The 15,459-nt window shown below is 38.7% G+C and overlaps 1 protein-coding gene across 1 annotated transcript in view; it reads right to left on the reverse strand.

Annotated features, from left to right (window-relative positions):
• AMPH (amphiphysin) overlaps nucleotides 1-15,459 on the reverse strand; it is a gene marked incomplete at its 3' end in the record, with an annotated part of 56,224 nt that overhangs the window by 15,017 nt on the left and 25,748 nt on the right. The window contains exons 8-13 of the mRNA XM_031060860.1: nucleotides 14,809-14,891; nucleotides 11,270-11,408; nucleotides 9,623-9,751; nucleotides 4,681-4,788; nucleotides 1,992-2,015; nucleotides 712-735 (exon numbers count right to left, since the gene is read on the reverse strand). Of these exons, the coding sequence (XP_030916720.1) occupies nucleotides 712-735; nucleotides 1,992-2,015; nucleotides 4,681-4,788; nucleotides 9,623-9,751; nucleotides 11,270-11,408; nucleotides 14,809-14,891 (507 nt within the window). The remainder of the gene's footprint in view (nucleotides 1-711; nucleotides 736-1,991; nucleotides 2,016-4,680; nucleotides 4,789-9,622; nucleotides 9,752-11,269; nucleotides 11,409-14,808; nucleotides 14,892-15,459) is intronic.

Below are 15,459 nucleotides of genomic sequence, written 5' to 3' on the forward strand. Positions count from 1 at the left end.
TTCACCCAACAAGCTATCAGTTCCCAGGATGGGTGCCTCAAAACTGGTTACATTCTCTAAAGGCTGATTGGTCACCACATCTTTCCACACGACACTTTTGGCATCCAACTGGTCCTCCAGTGAAGTCCTCTGGTTTTCGCTTACAGAAGCTGGCCCTGGTGCAGCATCCTCCTGCTCACCTACTGCAGGCCAAACATTAGCAGGCAGAGTACCCGTGGATTCACTTGAGGTTTGCTCTGCCCTGGGGAAAAGCAAAGAACTGCCTGCAGCAATTTCCTGGCTGATACTGGGTGTGCTAACATCTAGGCCCCAGTTGAGTGAACCTAGATCAGTTTGAGATCTGTTAGTATCTTCTGATGACCCACTGTTTGGGGTTTCCTCCATGATCAGGTTACACAGGGAAAGACTTTTTGAAGAATCAGGCTTTAAGCAGACAGAAAAGCAAAGAAAAAACACAAGATGAAAAAGATAAAGGCGGACTTGATGAGAAAACACAACATTTATATTTTACAAGAGCAATTTAAATCTAAAGAATGAAGTGACTAGATTAGGCAATTTTAGGAAAAGCTATGTGATTTGAAACATCTGAAGGCAATAAATTGTAATGCAAAAGAGCAGCACTGATACACAAAACCAGAAAACTATATTTTACACCACAGTGATTAAAGAAGTCTCTAGAGTGGTTGTGATTTTCGAGGGAGGTTTGCTTACCGGCTGCACCAATTCGCTGCTTGTCTGTATAGAACGAAGTCATACACATAAAACACAGAAAAGAAGAACATGATTTACTTTGATACAGCAGCAGTTCATTAATTAGCAGCTCTCTAACCAGCTGCAGTTACCTATCAGAGTGGGGAAGGAGCGGTGGGTGATTTCCCATCACTCCACCCAAGACTAATTCCAGGCCTGTGAATTTCAAACCTCTGAATTACATTATAAAAAAGTTTTTCATGTATGTTGAATATTGATCACCTCTTGCTTTCCCCTGTGAGTCACCAACATTTTTATTTCAAATGTTTAGCTATGAAGCACACTGGACTTTTTTAAAAATAGAGCAAAGATGAAAAAAATGATAATACAGAATAAATACATAACATTAAAAAGCTATAAATAAAACTGTGCAGAAAGAAGACATTAATAAAGCTATCTAATCTAAGTTTAGAGCAATACATTCTCAACATTTCTGGTTTATTTCATGTGGTCCAGATATTTGCAGCCTTGAAATTTTGGCTAGCCTATATACATGACTGTTTTTATCAAGCTTTATTTAACCTCACTCAATATAAGGACATCCGCATTTAACATACATCATACGTGGAATGTGAAAGAAAACAGTGCTGTGTGTCTGAATGCGTTCACAGATTTCTGTACTGGCTGAAGCTACAAAAGGTCAAACATGAACATATCAGGCTCCATGCAAGTCAACACAGATAACTCCATTACATACAGTCAAAAGAAAGCTCACAAAAATGGGTTGTTTTCTTCCTGCAGATCATTTAATGCGATTTGGCACCAGGAGGAAGAAGGAAGGATTCATTCAGTTTCTTATAGCAGTGTTTTCTTTTGGGAGTAACTCCAGTTCACTGTATTGCCCACAAAGACAAGCTAAATTCTGTCTTTACTCCTGGTTTTGAGAAAATGGTTGTCCACTGGGTTAATGGACACCATCAGGTATTTAAAACAAGTGACTTATATCCATTATTACCTTCTAATAGCTGTACTTTGGGCATAATAAAAGCAACACACTTAGCTGTAGTGATTGTGAATCTTTTAGCCTAGAATTCTGACATCCTTTAGGTTTTGTAGGCTAAGAAACAGATTATTTTTTGTTGTTATTAGTTTTAAAAGACACGGAGTGGCTTCATATACTTGAAAGAGTTTTTTCATGGTCTGTGAATTCTTTATCTTGGCTTTTGGTAAAAGAATTGTAAATCTGAGTTTAAGTTAGAAAATCAGAGGCACAGAAATACTATTATGTATGTCAGGCTTACCGTCCATAGATCCCATGGCAATGTCTAGAAAAAGTAGTGAAAAAAAGAGCATGTCAGAAAATACCATTCCTGTACGCTATGTCCAACATGCTACATAACAATGCCCATTAAATGCAGAGAACTTATTTATAAGCATGCTTATAGTACATACATATTTTATATATTAGCACATGTCCATGTGTGTGTGTCTCTGTACGTATCTGCATATACTTTTGGTTATAAAGGATGGGAAGTATGCAATGCATTGTGGCATTTTCCACTTCAAAGTAGTTGTTGCTTTCCAGCAAACACACATTGCTGTGTGCATGAGTAATGGCCAGGTTTGGAGCTGGGGACTGAGTGACTTTCAATAGGTGTACAAGCCTCTGCAAGGTGTCAGCCTTAAAGAGTTTACAAAGTTCGGGTTTTCTAGCCAGTTAAAAATGATACAGCTATCTACTGAAAGTGGCCTTCCTCACAACACTGACACTAGAAAGGAAAATGGCATACTATTTGTGAAAGGAAATAAGAAAGTTGACCAATATTTTCTTTTTCTTGTCCAGTCTGTTAATTAATGCTAGTGACCTCTCAACAGAAGAGCTAAGCAGACAAATGAAAAAAAAGCAGCAGACTTCATGCCAAATATTTATAGCCCACCACATGAGACAGAACTCTGCTGGTTCGTATCAAAAGAGAAGAGAACCAGACAGGTTTAGAAAGGTCCCTTCTAATGCAGCCATAGACACAGAAAAGCAACTGAAGGAAGGACAGACCAGGGCTCACCTACGGTGGCTGGATCACCCTGGCAGAGCAGTGGAGGGAGGTAATTAATTAAATTAACGACAGACAAGTCATGCCAGGCCTTCCAAGGCATCATGTACAGATGACTACTCCTGTCTTCACATTCATACCTCAGCTGTTTGCTGAATGAAAAATATCCATGACTGAAGCAAAAACTATACACATATGGAAATACCATATAAGGCTCTCTTCTTAATCTCCCTGCAAGCACAGGGCTCTGCAGCCACAGGTTTCATTCTATCTATACTGCCATAGTAATGACCCTGTCTTTGTTTCCAGGGAAAACAAGACCCAAACTGCAGGGCTGTCTTCCCTTCTAAAATCACGGTGTTCTGACTCATCCACAGCTCTTGTAGATGTGGGCCATTCTTTCTCATAAGTCTTTGTTCTGCAGAAAGGTTAGAGTGAGTAAAAGTGCTCAGTGAATTCTTCCTATGGCCCTAGATGAAAAGTTACTATGTAACTTTTTTAAATTACAAATTTTCTACACAAAATTATATTCTGTACTTCGTGGCATAGTTGAATATAAAATAAGTGATTTTCACCAAAGTAATAAACTTTTCTACAATCTGTACAATATGGTGTCAGAACAAATATGTTCTGTCATAAAAGTTAAGTATCTTTTGTTTAATGATCCCAATGCTCTAATCAGCATTATTATAAAACAAGCTGAAGGAGTCGTTAGCAAAGTCCCACTTAGTCTTTTCTGTCACTGCTGAATGCTATGGAGTGTCATTTGCCTTCCCCTTCCTCTTCTCTGTTTAAACAGAGAAAAAGCATAACAAGTAAAATGCATAAAGCTTTTGCTAGAACGGAAAACTTCTCGTAGCAAATCTCAATAAGAAAATTCAGCTAATGTTCAGAGTGTTGACAGTACATTCTTTTTCTGACAGCACATATCTTGTCAGAGATCACTACAGATCTCATTACATAACTAGGGCTTCACACTGAATAAGAAATTAACTGAGGTAGAGGTCAGCAGAGAATCAGGACCATCTCAGCCTTAAAGCTTCTTGTCTTCTCACTCCTTTCCAGTGCTGCATTTCTGAACAACTGATAAGTCTTCTCATGTCTCACAGAACAAGCCAGATTAATGATAGGTCTTGCTAACAGTGTATTAACATTGTTTCTTTATGTACAAAACAGGGATACAGACATGATGGCCATGAGATGTTCCCTACTTTGCTACCTACCCTCTGGGTAGTGAGAGTGAATTCTAGATTTTAAAATAGCATGTCCTGTAGGATAAGCCAGTGAATATCAGCAATTTGACATATTAGCATTTTCTTTTTTTTTTAGTTTTCATCTTTTTTTTTCATAGTGCTGCAAAAGACTACCATTAGAAATATTACTATTGAATGTAGACTTTCAATAACACAACATTCTACAAGAAAACCCTATTCCATACTCCTATTCCTTGAGATTAGGTCTAAAGTAGATTAATAGCAAAAGCACTCAGATCATACCACTGCTTGACACAGAAACTCCATCACAGTAAAGCAACTGCATGCTGACTCTATGAGACCTAGGTCCTCTAACGCATCTTTCCAGACATGAAGAATCAATGTCAGGTCAGAAAAGTTGTCAGAAAAACAAGCTCTGGAGAATAATAATGTTTACACTAAGAGTTATTCTAACGATGGAAAGCAATAGCATGCTAAAGTCAAGGCCAAGGTACCAGCAACCATTCTCATCAGCAGACATCTCATTTTACCACCTAACAATTTCCTCTCCTTCCAGTACATCATCAAGTACATGGTTACTGACAGGGAAGACAGAAGGCTGACTTGTGCTTCTCAGGAAGATAAAATTTTTCAGATACTTCCTATTAATTCATGAGGCAAAGCTTTTCTACCAAACACAGTATATTGCATTCATATGCTTTGACTATGTGAAGGCAAAGAGATACCTGAGACATGGGTGAATGACTAACTCCTGTTGATACTGCTTCTGGCTTGAAAGGGTCGAAGTCCAAATCCAGTAACGATTCCTCTTTCTTAGCTTCAGGTACTTCATTCTTTTAGAAGAGAAATATAATTCTTGAAAAACTTATCTTTTAAAAGATGCTCTGGGCAGTAAAATATTAAAATGATCAAGAAAAACCCCAAAACACTCCACAGATTTACTAGCTGTGGTGCACACAAAGGGGAGGAAGCTCTGAAGATTTTCCTGAGCTTTAGTACAAGTCTTACTTTTATGAGATTCACTCTTATGATGTCTTTGTTTTCTCTGTAGTAGAGCTTTGCCTCTTCAGGCTAAACAGTCACTGCCCTTTTAAAGAAGTGTTGAGTGTGCATCATTTGATGGTGAAGGCCCTTTTAAAGGGCTTTGAGACATACATCAAAGTAAAAAAATACATAAATGACACCCAATGTCCATACATTCTAATAAGTTAGTCTCTCCCCAAACACAAACATTAGTAAAAAGCCAATACAGAAGGATCTGAATGCATTTGAATTAAGTTTTAATTCTGAACATGTATAGCAATTTACAATTAATGTTGTCTTTGGCTCTAAACTTTAGGAAACATCTGATAGTAAGGCACTGGAAGGCTGCCCAGTAAGGTTGCCCACTGGAAGGTTGCCAAGTAAGGTTGCCCAGAGTAGTCATGGATATTCCATCCCTAAAACTGTTCAAAGCCAAGTTGGATGGGGCTTTGAGCAACCTGGTCTTGTGAGAGCTATCCCTGTCCAAGGCAGAGGGGATGGAACTAGAGGATCTTTAAGGTCTCTTTCAACCAAAACCATTTTATGATTCTATTATATGCTCTTATTAAACCGGATTACCATGGTAGAGTCTTTTTGGTTTGCAATTAATAAATTAGCCAAGGCCTCTGAGGTCACTATAAAAATATAAACACACATATATATCTGTTCAATGGGCTACAGGTCTTTTCTGCTATAAATTAACCTGAAAAAACTATGAGTGTGTTTCACCATAGAATTATTAGTGTGAAAATATAGCTGAGATTTAATTATCATTAATTGTAAATATTCTAGGCAAGCACCTTAGTCTTGCTAACAAGGCTAGTACTGCCTATTGCTAGTTGTTCAGTTAAACAGTGAGAGAGCTTGTATGACTGGGCAAGTCTACTGGAATATGGCACATATAAACCCAGCAAAACTAGGAGATAATAATAATAGTGATGATGACAATGATAGTAAAATTAATGAGCAAAGACTTTGTTATTAAAACATTTAAGAGTATAAACGTTCCAAATTACTGTTACTATTGGTAAACAGATGTTCAAAGTTAGGTAATTAATGGCTTCCATCATGCCACAAAACACCTTAACTCTCTGTGTCACCTGCAAACATGGTCAAAAGAGCTACTCAGCTCCCATGTTAGGAATGACAGAGTGACCTAGAACTCTCCCGTTTTTAAGAGATGCTAGGGGTGATGTGATAAGGGGTGATGTCTACACCAGTGTGAGAGGCACAGAGGTTTGGCTACTCCCTGATTCTTCAGGGAGGCAGGAAAGCAGTTGGCAGCAAACTTGGTGGGGGAAAATGTAAAATAAAGAAGTGGTGCTGCTCCATGTGGCACAGGGTCCAGCTGGGGACCTTCTTGGCTTCACGTAATGTGAATGTGAAAAATGTACACATGCTGAAAGAGTGAATAAATTTGTGGCAAAGTAGTCTGCTGAGGGTTACTAAATTGGTAGAAATCATGTTGAGGAAACCTCAGAGCAGCAAAAGAATGGAGGCTAAGAGACTAGTAGAAGCGGGTGTCAGGAGTACCAACATTGCTTGCCCTGATTTATCTTCTTCCTTTGGTCTTCTGGCATCATTGGTGATGAAGGATAACTGGTCTGATACACTGAAGCCAGCGTTATAGTCTCACACTTTAAAAAGGTCAAATCCACCACTCTGACCAGTAACCAACATTATGTTTATTCTCTCATGCCTTCCATCGAGTGTATTTAGATTTCATCACATATGCTCTTGAGTCACTAATACTCATATGGTCATACAACTTGATGAAACAACAGCATGTGCTGGCATATAATCAGAATTGGATGGAGACATAAAAGATGTCTCCATTCACTGAGGTTTGAGAATAAAGTTGCTACCTTTGAGGACTGAATCAAATTAACAGGAGTCTTCCTTAGGCCATAGACCAGATAAGGTATTGGAACTCACAGGGTATTGATCACTGATAGCCAAGTTACCCATGCCCCTCAGACCAAAATGAAGAGAACACTCAACTTTAATGACAAAGCCCCAAATAAACATACAGAGTACCTAAGATACCGCATTACCGGGAGATGCAGGAGAAACAGGAACCTCAGGAAATCCCTCAATAAGGGACAAAGCTATGACAGGAAGGTCTGACAAATATACTGTATTTATTCCACAACAGCATGATGGAGCATGAACAAATTAAACACTTGAAAGAGGCAGCTGTGGCAGAAGCAAGGCTGTACCTCTCAGAGGTATATACAAGGTATGAAGAAGGCACAAGAAACCTTCAAGGACTACAAGAACTGTTACTCTCTCTCTGTACAGTCTGTACAAGTCTTAAAATAGCTTTAGCAGTTATGGACCATTCACTTTAGAGCTGTCAGGCACACTCAGACACATTATGTATCTGTAAGGGGCATATAAAGGCCTACAATGTCCAAGTTAGTAACTGGATAATACGGAGAAATGTGATGTGAAGGAAAGGAGAAATAAGGCAAGGAACACACATTTCTGAATGATTCTTTCATCTGGTCAACCAGATATTTCATCTTCTCACCTCCTTCTTTTACTAGGCAGTAATTAAGTCCATTTTTGACAATGAATAACCTGAATAACTGTTGAATCAGCGCACAAACATTCAACAGCATCAAGCAGAGATGCCTTTTACCATTTTGCACTAATGCAGCAAATGCATCAGTACTGCTTAGTAAAGAAGGAGGAACAACAACAATTACAGGATATTTGTGTTTCAAGAAACAAAAGTTTGGCCTGTTTGTAATCCTGTCCCAAACACTGTACTAAAGCAGCAAAGCTCTTCTCATCTGTCGGTTTTGTGCCTCTGCAGGAGCAGTGTCTGCAGGAGCAGTGGTGGTCCCTTGGGAAGTACCATTGGCAGGCTCTGCAGGCCAAACAGCTTTCTCCATACTGCTCAACAAGGGCTTAGGGAGTTTGGGAGGAGCCCTAAACATAAGAAGAATAAGTCCATATTTCGTGTGAATTTCATGCTATATATTTTCCTTAACTGATTCACATACACAAGGATACAAAATCTATACATCACATTATTTGAGTATGTCCATACATACTCAGAGATCTCAAATATAGCAAAGATGCTTTAGTGATGCAGGTGGGTTTTGTGGAGGCAGAAGTTCAAATGATTGATGAGAAGGTGGTCAGGGAATAGCTTAGGATACTTCCTGGTCATTGACTGTGGAGGAGGGAAGGACATAAAACACTTACTAAAGGGAGATCCATTTTCCTTGAGAGACAAGGGAAAGATTTCAGTTCTCAGAAGCATGCCCACTTTAATTATGCCATTCAATTTCTATGCCAATCTCTCACAGAAAGGTTATAAGGATTCTGGAAATGTGACACACTAATTTAAAGCCTTGTTCTGGTGTCATCTCTTAATGGAAAAGCAAACCAGTTTCATTTCTGCTTCCTTGGATGGCCTGACATATGCATGTTAGTTAGATACAGTATTTAATGTAAGGGGCCATATCTAGCACAGGTTACACCAACTCTTACCAGTGATTTCAAGGCTCATGCTCCTACAGTAATTAATTCCTATGAAGGCAGGGTATAGTGATGCCTGACATCTCCCTTCAGAAAGAGCACCTACCAGCAGCTACATTCTGGGAGTAGCCTTTAATTCTTTAATTGTATGGAGACTTGAAGAAAAATAAGTCCTTTCCAAATAGATCTCTACACACAGCAATGCCTGTTTCTCCCTACCACAAGAAAACAAAGCATCACATGTTCAAATTGTATAAAATGCATTTTTCATTGCCCTGCCTTTGTTCTCCTGTGTTGCCAAATGAGTTAGAAGAAACCAATGATTCAAATGAAAACACACATTCCTACATTCTGCACAAGCTTCAGATCTACATACTATCCAATCTATCAGATGCAGGCTCGGATTTCAGAGCTCCAGTTACCATGAAAGAAAGGGTCCATTATTGAAAAAAAACGTAATCACTCTAACTATGTAAAAGCTGAATAGCCGAATACAAATTTTATGGACTTATTTTGCACAATTCTGGCTTTTCTGTTTATTACATGCAACTTCAAAATATCATTATAAGATAAAATGAATTTTGAACCCTTCTCTGCTGTGCAGCTACTGTTTCTATGAGCAAAGCCAAGTGAATGAATCATCTAGCTAATTTTTATACCTATAAAAACCAGCCGAGTTTCATTTTTTGAAAATCACTCAACAGAAAGACAGAATACTTTTAAATGAAGGAAACAGAAGAGATTTGGATGAAGGAAACAGAAGTAATGTAGGATCTCTGTGAGGTTCCACTTGAGATACTTAGCATTAAAAAAAGCATCTTAGATCAACTCTCAGCTAGTAACACAACCTGGATGCATTTAAATCTCAAACATGACTGTATCACAGTATTTTCAGTCAGACCTCTCAGAAACTGCTCTTTTTTTTCAATATGTTAGCAGCGTTAGCCCTTTTAAGTGATTATGTGTGACCTATTCAAAGGCAAAACATCATATGCGTAACACTTTCATGATAACAGGAAGTGGTAATTGTGCCTCTGCCTTGAACCTTCACCCTCCTCCTCCCCCGCCATGAAGATCAGCCCCCGGAGCACTATCTTGGAGAACTTAGGGTGATTACATGGCTGGACCTCTACACAATTCACTGAAGCTTACCTGTGATGGGGTTGTCACATTGATTTCTGGGACAAAGTTGTCGTCAAATAAGTTAATGATGTTCTCCTGTTGCAACTCCTTTGTGGGTGTGAGCTTAGGCAATGGTGGGACAGGTGGACCTTTCCTCAGCTAGGCAGACAGCAAAAATGTCACAGACTAGTTCAGGTATAAGAGAAAATCTTTAAACTAGACCTAAACAAATTGTCTTAGGTTTTTACTTCGGCTGCTTCACCCTAAATAAGCCATGGGAATAAGTCATGTAGGAAATGGAACTCTTTAGCTGTTTACCACCAAGCACTTGGAAATAAACATTATGGGAAGAGCAAAACAACCCTATGTTTCAAAGTCATTAAAACTCAAGGTTTCAGATTTGATACAAAAGCAAGTTCTGGTTGTTTTTTTTTCTGCTGCGACAGGCATCCAGCCCAAGACACTAGCTCTTCTATATGGCTCATAGCTGGAAGGGTGATAGTGCACAGAAAGAATGCCTCTGCAGCTTTTTGGCTTCTTGAGTTCATCTGTGTTTAGCTTTGGGATTTTGTCACTGCCCACCTGTTGCTAGCCTTAGAGTGTACTTAATGCTAGGACCATATAATCTCTGGGACCTATAACACTTCAAAGGTGCTTAGTTCACTATGTTCCTACTGCTCTCCAGAGATTCACATAACTACGACAAACTAATTGCTTGGAATAATACAAAATAGTATTGGATGATTTTTTAATCTATCAAAAACCCAAGAAAATAAATCCACCAAAAAAAAAATCCTCAGGTGGTATAGGGATATAACACCATAGGCACCAATGAGGCTGAATCCTACCAGGTGAATACTCAGGCAGCGAGTTGTCACATTTTGGGACACCAGAGAAAATAAGCACACTCATTAGATACAAAATTAATCTTCTTCTGATGTGCAAACAGCATAGAAACAGCAATCAGTACAGAAGCTATCCCAATTCCAAAAACATCCAGAACATCAACACAAGTCTTTGATATGCACATAAAGTATCACATACAACTTATGCTACAGATGGAACCGATGAATGAAACCAATTCTTATTTTACCAACACTAGTGAGAATAGAAGTTACTCCATTGATTACAACAGTGTCAGTGTCCCAATCAGTGTTTAAAACAACCAATAAGACTTTAACTATCAGTAATTAGCAGAGCAGTATTTCAACAAGCTTTATTTTTCATTGTTTTAGAGAGTGGCCAGATCAGTGGTACTCATCGGCTAATTTTTCCCAAGGTAAGCATAAATTTCAAGATGAATGAAGAGCAAAAATACATAATGTACAAAAATTCACAAGGAGGTTTTAGAAATAGGCTTTTCAAACAGTCACTGCTGGTATATAGGTCCTTAGAGACAACGCAACTTTCTAAGAAGTGTTTTGCTATGTCACTGCAGGTCTCACCAATTCACTAGTCACCTAACATTTTCTTCATTCCCCTAATACAAAAAAACATTTTCTATTCATGTTATGACACAAGGGATGAACAACTGATGAACAGAACAGACTGCAACAGAACCAGTAGCCTCCCTGCCACTACTCAGTCACAGCCGACATGAAAAATCCACCACATACATCATCTCAGCTATCTCTCACTGCACAACAGGTCAGTTCCCTCTGCTAGGTATCTCCTTACCTGTGTAGGTGACTTAGGTCGGGCTGGTGCCGGAGACGCTGGTGCCAGCATATGATTGGGACCAGCAGTAGGGCTAGGTAGGGGAGAGACCTCCTCTGGTGGTGATGGTGTTTTTGCAAAGCGGAGTGGACCTGAATCACTAGACAAAAGCAAAGGAATGGCAAGGACATATATATCTTGCTGACTTACTACCTTCAAAATCAGATGCAACAGTTGAACTGCATCCCTGATGTAGTGTCAGGGACCACAAAAGAGAGTACACACTGGAGATGAATGAAGCCATTATATAGTGACTAAAACTAAAATTGCAATTAAAGACAATTAAAATTCAGTGTTAAAGGAAGTTTTAATTTTGAATTATCGTGATTTTTGGAACATTTGTTTACCTGATCATTCTAACTTGAAGACAACAAGAGCACCTGCATTTTTTCAGATTCTGTACTTGAAATACCTCTTCACTTATAAATTTATAATTATTATAAAACGTGAAATGGATTTACTGTCTTCATTTCACAGAACAGAACACTCTGAAGATAAAAAAACCCACAGAAAGCCATAATGAATACTGCAAATAATTTTAAAAGCTCAGCAACTTAAGAAAGGTTTCAATAAAACAGAAGACAGTCAACATTATTATAAAGATATCACTATTTAGAAGGAGAAATCGCAACAATTAAAAACAAGCGGCAGTCTAGTGACTTCAACAGAGCTCTGCTGATACTAAGAAAAGATCTGATGAAGTGATAGAAAGCATCTGCACTTCCCATGAAAGGACCTGGTGCAAACACTGAGAAAATATTCAGCTACCTAGATACGCTTAAAGCTTACAATGAGGGAGGCTACGAATTACAGTACTCAACAACCACAGTACTCAGTAGAAGCAAGTCGTACACATACTCAGGGAGAGCAGAAGCACTACCCGATTGAGACCACAGCATAAACATGATGATCCTAATGCTAACACAAGAAAAACCATTCTTTGGAAGGACAAACAGCTCACACTCACCACCTCTTTCTGTGGAAATATTAAAAGAGAAAAAATAAGCAGTCATTAAGAAATTTATGTTCCAGGGTACAATCATTGCCTTCAGGACAGAGTATTGAGTAGCACACAAGTTCTTAAGATGTTTCTTTTTATGCAGTTTTTTAAAAGAAAGATTAGATATTGTACTTGTCTAGTATCAACTTCTCATGCATCTAAAATGGAAAGCTATTTTATCTCATGAAGATCCACTTAGGAATCTTTTAGAGTATCATCACTAATAAGGGAAGTCAAAATCTATCCAGATTTTCACACAAGGCTCTGCAAACAGGACAGCAAAAGACAGTAACAAAGTAACTGAAAAAATGGATTTTTAGAAAGCTTTTTTAAAGTAAGTTCACACTACATTAAATGACATCTAGTAATTTGCAGCAAAATAATTTTGTTGCATAATTCTTTTGCTCCCAGTGATGGAAGGAATAATTCAGTGGGAACAAGCTTGAGCATGTTGGACATGGTCTAAAAGACAGAGGTAGATAAAATACCTGCTGGTCACAAAATGTGCTTGAAATCTTCCAATACTACATTATTTTACATTGCATAAAAGTGCTTTACAAATCCTTTATGGGAACATAGTTCAGATTGCGAGCCCATCCTAAATGGGCCAAAGTTAACAGTGCCAAAGGCAATATGTAATATACGAGCATGCATTATCACTGAAATAATGTAAAATACAAATTCTAGTGATGTGCTTATAAAGTAGTTCTGAATTTTGCATTATGTCAGAAGTTTCAGATTTCATTCTTTGTTCTTCCAAAGTGGGATTAAAACAAATGGAGGAATATCTTCCATAATTTTGAGGCAGACATTATGTTGCTTGGTTAGTCTTAATTGTTGCTAATCTACCTCCATCTTGAGGGCAAATTAGCAGTAGCTATGTCAGGAACCAACTTAATTTTTATTTATGCCTCAACATTATCTAGCTTTTGTGTTATAAACCGATTTTCTGACACTGGGTGGAAAATTTCTACATGGGCTGAGCACTAAGACGCGCAGAAGGTGCCTAGCACGCGAGAGGGTAGAGACCGCTGACATTACAGTCCCTAAGCAGGCAACCCCTTTAAAGAATGGAGACTTCGCCTGACAGACAATCAGGGCACCCAAACCTTCCACCACTGCCTTGCCAGAAGCCTCCCTCTGCAGGGGGGAAAGCCCTGAGGTCCAGCGCAAATTCCCTGACTAGCCAATGGTCGTCCCACAAGGAGCGGCCTGTGGGAGGAGCCTGAGCACATAAAAGCATTTAACCGCGGTCCAACCACGCCCCGCTGGCTGTTTCTGAGCTGAGGGGCTCGTCTAGAGGTTTGCCTCGGTCGGCCCCTGCTGCCTGCTTCTTCCCTGACTCTTCGCCCTGTCTTCATCTGTTCCGTCTACTCTTCTAAGCTCCGCCGGTTCCCCGCAACAGCGCCTGCCCGCCGCTCCGCCCCAGCGCCCGCTCCGGTTTTGGTGGTAGCGCTCTTCTGACGCTGGCCTCCTTTCTCTCTCTCCGTCTTTCTTTTCCCTTCTCTGCTTAACTTTCTGTCCCTCTCCAGTAGGGACACATATCCTTCTTTATCATTAAATAGTTCTCAGATATAATATTTGCCTCGTTTGTGTTTGATTTTGTCCAAGAAATCCGTTAAAAAAATCCCCTACGGTTTCCCTTAGAGTGGGATGTGAAAGCTATAAAGCATTGTTCGAATTGTTTCTGACTAGCTGGGATTAAATGGAAATTCAGGCTTTATATATTAACCCTAAATATCATTGTGTCTTTATAAGTCTCACTGTTTTACATTTCAACCTTTTCTGCACATAAGTATTAGAAATAAAATTGTGGCAGAAAGGCTACATTTGTTGAAAGTACAGAAAGTACATTTCTGTTGCCAGTACAGAAATATTGTACTGGCATCCACTGACCTTTAGAAAACACCATCTGATTTTAAACTCCTTTTGGTTTTGTGCTTTAAAACAAGATTTTTCTTGGAAGTCTAAAAAGATGGTATTTTGTGACATTCTCTTTATTTCAGGTTTTTTTGCTTTTATGATGTACCCTCAGATCTTTACTTTTCCTTGTAAGTAGATGAGATAAAAGCTGATGTTCAAAGTTTGGGATTCTTACCTAATAATAGGAGCTAAAACCATATCTCAATATTTCAAGGCTTTAAACAAGTTATGAGAGTTAGGAACATAGCTGATTTTCTGACATTCTGAGAATTTAAGAATAAATGAGTTATACACTTAGTTGGTGCAAATTGATGTAACAGTCTACAGTGAACTTGGCTAAATTTAAACAGCTTTCATTCTTTTTTGTTTTTGAAAGGACTTTCTAGAAAAATAGTCAGTGAAGAAGGAAGCTTTGGATATTTACTCCTGTTGAGAAGAACTTCATCCCAGATACGTTCATCTACCAATAATGCCTGTGACCATGTGTAGGTGTTACACATGGTGTAGGTGGTTGCTGCCTATGCTGAAACCACAAAGCCTACAGCAATGCAATTCATTAGAAAGGCAATAAATTCACCTTGGTGCCCCTTGAATGGTGAAGGCCTTGTCTGCATGCTGATCCCCCAGCTTTGTCATCACTTCATATAGTTTGTGACATAGCTGTGAAAACAAAACAGTTGCCTGAGTTTATGTGAACAACTATAGTCATGATTAAAAAGACATGATTAAAATGATAAATCTGGTTTGATACATGATAACTTGATAACTTTATGTTACAGTATAAAACCTTCCAAAAATTCTGAGCGCCATGCATAGCAAAAGCCTAAACAGAAACCCATCAAAATCCATAGAATCAAAGATAATAGCAGTTCTTAAAAAAACATGAGCTGTTTTTTAGAAACAAGTTCATAAGTATAGCTGACTGCTATGTGAGCTCTGATGAAGGAGGTCATCTGAAGTTTAAAGCAACATGGGCAGCCAAGAAAATCTGTGTTTTCCCCTCAAAAATCTAATCCAAATTTTCACAGAGCTTCAGTAAAGTGAGTTGTCAAAAATTTTGGTTCCAATTTGAAGGTTGCTATAGATAATATGTTACTATTTAGCCAGGTACATTCACAAGATCCTCAATGAAACTGCTTGATTTGCCTGACATTCACTGGTAAAATACTGCATTGCTGACAATGCATATAGCAGACTTGAAGGGAATATTTGAAATGTTTTTTTCCTG

This window comes from Geospiza fortis, unplaced genomic scaffold, assembly GCF_000277835.1.
Source record: "Geospiza fortis unplaced genomic scaffold, GeoFor_1.0 scaffold265, whole genome shotgun sequence".
NCBI classification, from domain to species: domain Eukaryota; kingdom Metazoa; phylum Chordata; class Aves; order Passeriformes; family Thraupidae; genus Geospiza; species Geospiza fortis.